Source organism: Maniola jurtina, chromosome Z (genome assembly GCF_905333055.1).
Source record: "Maniola jurtina chromosome Z, ilManJurt1.1, whole genome shotgun sequence".
Lineage (NCBI taxonomy): Eukaryota > Metazoa > Arthropoda > Insecta > Lepidoptera > Nymphalidae > Maniola > Maniola jurtina.
The window spans coordinates 12,176,912-12,182,076 of record NC_060058.1 but is presented as its reverse complement, the minus strand read 5'-3'; the positions used below and the strand labels follow the sequence as shown (position 1 = coordinate 12,182,076).

The 5,165-nt window shown below is 34.2% G+C and overlaps 1 protein-coding gene across 1 annotated transcript; it reads right to left on the bottom strand.

The window, feature by feature from the left end:
- Nucleotides 1-891: 891 nt before the first annotated feature.
- Nucleotides 892-4,817, bottom strand: LOC123880225. Its single transcript, XM_045928222.1, has 3 exons — nt 3,901-4,817; nt 3,408-3,654; nt 892-3,321 (listed from the first exon to the last, which is right to left on the bottom strand). The coding sequence occupies exons 1-3, from the start codon at nt 4,025-4,027 to the stop codon at nt 3,114-3,116; spliced, it is 582 nt and encodes a 193-aa protein (XP_045784178.1). The 5' UTR covers nt 4,028-4,817; the 3' UTR covers nt 892-3,113.
- Between the last annotated feature and the right edge of the window lie 348 nt (nt 4,818-5,165).

The window sequence follows — 5,165 nt, the reverse complement described above, 5'->3', positions numbered from 1 at the left end:
TGTTGACAGCTTCAGCCCAAAAACGTTTAGATATACCTGTAATCAATGTCCTTGCAGCTTCCATGATGGTCCGCTTCTCGCGTTCTGCTCGGCCGTTCTGTTGAGGGGTGTAAGCTACGGTTCTCTGATGGCAAATTCCTAAGTTGTCTAACAGGGCCTTCACTCTCTACTACTATCACTGTTACAAAACTCTAAGCCATTGTCAGTTCTCAAATACTTCATACAATTACCAGTCTGATTTTCAATTAATTTTATGCAATTTTGTAAGTGTTGTTTTACTTCATTTTATGTTTGAGAAAATAAACAAATCTATAATCTGACATTTCATCCTTAAGCAACAAGAAATATCTAGAGCCACCGATAGAATAAAATTCTACAGGACCACATAAGTCGGCATGTATCAACTCACCTGGCACTGAAGATCTAGACTCACTGTTACTGTAGGTCACTCTGTGCTGTTTGCCTTGTAAACAGGATTTGCATGGATACACTTTGGAATTTTCATACCTTATATTATGAAGATCAAGATACTTTTTAACATATTGATAATTTTGACGACAAAACTATTCATGCCACTCAGTTGAACTAGAAACATAGTTAGCAGTAGGTGGTTCTACTCTAAAAAAACAATTAGCAATTGCTCGCACACTGTTATTTGAATCTAAAATTTTACAATAATTTTGATCACTTTTCATGAAATAACCTTTATCTAAACATTTACAAACAGAGAAAAGGTTTGCTTTTAATCATGGGACATACAATACGTCTGACAGTTTTGTTTCAATCCACTTTATACCGTTCCAAGCCTCGCATTGTACAGTACCAATTCCTAACACATCTAAAGAGGTGCCGTCACCTATTTTCACTTTACGCTGAGAACTTTCACTAAACTTTGAGAATATAGACCTATCACAACACATATGCTCACTAGCACCGGAGTCCAGGATCCACTCGCTCGAAGAAGATGCTGTAACCGCTGTTTCCTCATCTGATGCTAGGATAAATGCGTTGGTATCCTTGTGTGTATTCTTTTGAACTTTCCTTTGTCTGAACCAGCAATTTTCTATAGTGTGATTATACTTTTTACAGAATTTACATTATGTTTTATTTTTATTATTGTATGTTGGATGTTGTTTTCTTTGTTTAACTAGTAGTGCCTCGCTGGGCTCGCCCTCTTTTGATCTTGTTTCCTCTAAATGTAAACGTGCACTTAACTCGTTAAAACTTTGACGCTCTTCAGGGAGCGACTCCCACGCTGAGATAAAGTGTTTGTATTCTTGAGGTAGACTCATCAATACCTTTGTGATGAACCTTTTTTCTGACAGTTTCTCTCCACGAGCAATAATTTTTGATTTAATGTTCTCAATATTTGTTAAGAAGTCTGTTATATTACTTTCGTAAGTTATGGAATAAAATTGCTGGTACAAGAGATGAATACTCACATGAGAATCTTGTTCGAATATTGATAGTAATTTTGTCCACATTTGGCTGGCACTGTCACATGATAACACGTGCGGTATTACATTTTCGGACATTCGATTTACCAATAATGCCATGGCCTTGGCGTCTTTCTCGTTACCTTTTTCATCCTTTCAGTGTGTCGTAAAGCACTTTGGATTTTAGTTGAAGTGTAATCTGGAACTTCCAAATCGTCAAATTTTCTTCGCCCCGTAGTTTAATTTTGGAGTCTTCTTTGTCCTCCATATTTTACAACCGTGATTACTCCGTGTCCTGAGATAGGATTTCACGTATTCACGTTTTAATTGCGTTTTAACACCGGGTGTTTCCAAAATGGCGAACCCACGCCGTCAAACAGCGTAGTATTTTATCGACCTTCTTTTTGTCCACGCGTTTCTGGGCCCATAACCTGATATTGTATTGAAAAATTAAAAAGTGATATTTTGTATTTGATATTTGTATGACTATTTTATTATAATATTATAAATAATCTAGATACAAGGTCCGTGGTAAGCGTGAAGTTCACACACACGAGAAAAAGGAAGGATCTTGAGACGGGGCAGTGTTGCTATATCCAAAAACAGGGATGTCATACATAAAATTATTACTGTTACATTATTTTATAGGTAGACCAGAATCTCATGGAAAATAGGGAAATGAAATTTTGTAGTAAGCAACACTAGGGTAATTGGATTAAAACCTCTTGATACTTTTAATTTTTTACTAAAAGGCACTAATAACATCATTCATCTAAAATATTAATTGTATATACTGTACTTAGGTTGTATCTGTTGTAATCAATAAATGAAATAACTCGAACAGTTATTGGCTTGTTTTATATATTATATAATATTAAGTAATTGCATTTTTTAAACAAAAATAAAATAACTTTATTCTGAGCTAGAAAATGGTTCTAAATACTCCACTTGCACGTCTTCTTCTTCATCTGAGGAGGATGATGAAGACATAGAGGTATTTATAATAAATCGCTCCTCTTGCATTTCTATGAACTCGTCTTGATTAATAAAATCATTTTCAACTTTTATTACATGCTCGCAACATTTTCGCCATTCAGCTGCACCAATTTCCAAGAAAGCTTCCTCTGTTAATGAATTGATATCACTTGCAGGCCTATTAACATTCTTCTCGGCAACTTTCTGCTTCATTATACCCCATATCATTTCTATGGGATTTAGAGTGCAATGGTAAGGTGGAAGCCTTAATACTTCATGACCGTGCGACTTAAAAATTTCATCAATCTCATATATAGGTGGAGACTTGTTTTGTTGCACTGCTTCAAGTAATTGACACTTACGCCCATGATCTTCATAGTAAATATTATTTCTAAGCAGCCATTCTTTAATATCAGCTATGCGGTTAACTTGTATGGGTGGTTTATTCAATTGTACAGAATGATAACTTGCGTTATCCATAACAATCAGAGATGGTTTCGTAAGATTTGGTATTAGCTTTTCCATGACCCATTTTTTAAAGTTATTTTGGTTCATGTCGTGATGGTAGTCAGAAGATATACTTTTTGACCTATATATTAGGCAACAATTGGGCACAAAACCGTTTTCTCCACCAGCATTCACAATAATCCATCTTGCCCCCGTTGAAATACTTTTAGATGGACCTGCAATATCTTTACTTTGCTAACACTTATTTACAGAACATGAACCGTGTATATAGGTCTCGTCTAAATAAACTACATCTAGTTTATCAGGTTGTTGAGATTCACGGTTCTTCTTCAGACGCTCTAAATACCTGAATCTTTGTATCTTGATGTCATGACGCTCCATTAAAATTGTTCTTTTTGATTGGCACTTCACAAAGTCAAAGCCAATATTTTTCAGAATAAGCCTGTAAAAAAACATAAGATAAAAAATGTAGAAACATTATAACTAAAACAAGTAAAATTAGTATTAGTAGTATGTTATATTTATTACCTCCATGATTCTCTGCTTCCATTGAAATCAATGTCTTCCCGAAGAGTATGTAATAATTTCCTCAGAGTTGGAATTTCTTTCTTTACAGTATAAAATTCTTTTATTTTATTTCTGATTACTTCTAAATCAAAACTGTCCAAATTAATTTTTTTCTTTCCCCCTTTCCTCTTTTTACCGGGTGTTGAGAACACACCGCCGTTTGCTCTTCCTTCACCAACAAATCTTCGTATCGTAGAGGAAGAAACTCCTGTAAGTAATAGTTCAATAACATAAAATAGGATAGGACACAATATAATATTTTGATTTCATTAAGGGTTTTGTTTTTTCTTTTAATGTACGGAGCCCTAAATTAGGTACTTGAATAAACAAACTGAAATTATTGTATAGTACTATAACACTATAATTGAAATAACTGTATTATTCGGTACTTAGAAAAATGCATGTATGAAAATATACTTAATATAAAATTTCTTGACTTGTCAGTCCTGCTTACCGGTCAATGTTTGAACTCGTTTTAGAATCGAAGATTCTGATTGATCTTTATCTTCTTCTGCACAAATCTTTTGGTATACATTGTAAACAATGTTTCTTGCTTGTGATCGAAATGGCTTTTTCGACATAATCACAAAATTTACGTATTTTTCACTATAATCCTGAATAACAATATTCGCCACAGAGTACTATATACAAAGGGTATAAGTACACAGAGTTCAGTGTTGCTCACTTCGGAATTTCATTTGCGTTATTTTTCATGAGATTCTGGTCTACCTATAACAATGTCAATCCCAAAATTGCAGTACGAAGTTGCAAAAACGTACGTCCAAATTCGATGTGTTTGCGCGCCCTCTGTCAGTATTCTCTTTATTTTAAATATATTTTATGTAAAGCACAAATGCTTAGAGCTATCACGTTATTAAAATCGCACAATAAATTAGGATTTCTTAAATCGGTGGTATTATTAATAATATTTATTTAGAATTATTTACGTGCATTTACCTATTGTATTGTTTTGTTATAAAATATTATTATAATAAATGGATAATATTTGGGAATATAGTAAGTGTAATAGAAAATAATTTAGTATTACATATTATTATTATAAACGTTAAGCCAAATGTTTATAGATGTATTGCTTGATTGAAACGGCTCGTAGAGTTGAGTGCGGGTTGCGAAGGTAAGGGTTACATTAGGAGGGAATTCTTTGATTTTTAATTGAATTCAAAAAAGTTATGTATTCACCCGTATACTATGTATAGCCGCGAAATAGAGGAAGTCTTTACTTTACGAGCCGTCTCAGTTTCACCTAAATTTTATGTAAGGTTATTTCATGATCCTAGGCTTGACCTGTGAGATTACGTTCCTCGTCTTTACCTGCTAAAGCTACGTGTCCAAGCTCCCCGCACCGCCTAACCGCACCGCTCGCCGCCGCGCGACCCCGTCCTTGAGGGTGCGGGTGCTTGTCTGTACGCTTTCAATACGCTGGAGTGCTATACTCATGTCATTTAGTTACATTACACGATGAGTGTTCGTTCTATATCACAATAATTAAATTATTACTGATTATAATTTTACAGCAAAATACGAATACGAAATACGAAAACAAAGAAAATTATTATGTATAAAAACTTACCATCGTGAATTCGTATCGTATCGTAAAATGTTTAATACAGGCGATCAGTAATAATTTAATTATTGTGATCTTGAACGAACACTCATCGTGTAATGTAACTAAATGACATGAGTATTGCACTCGAGCGT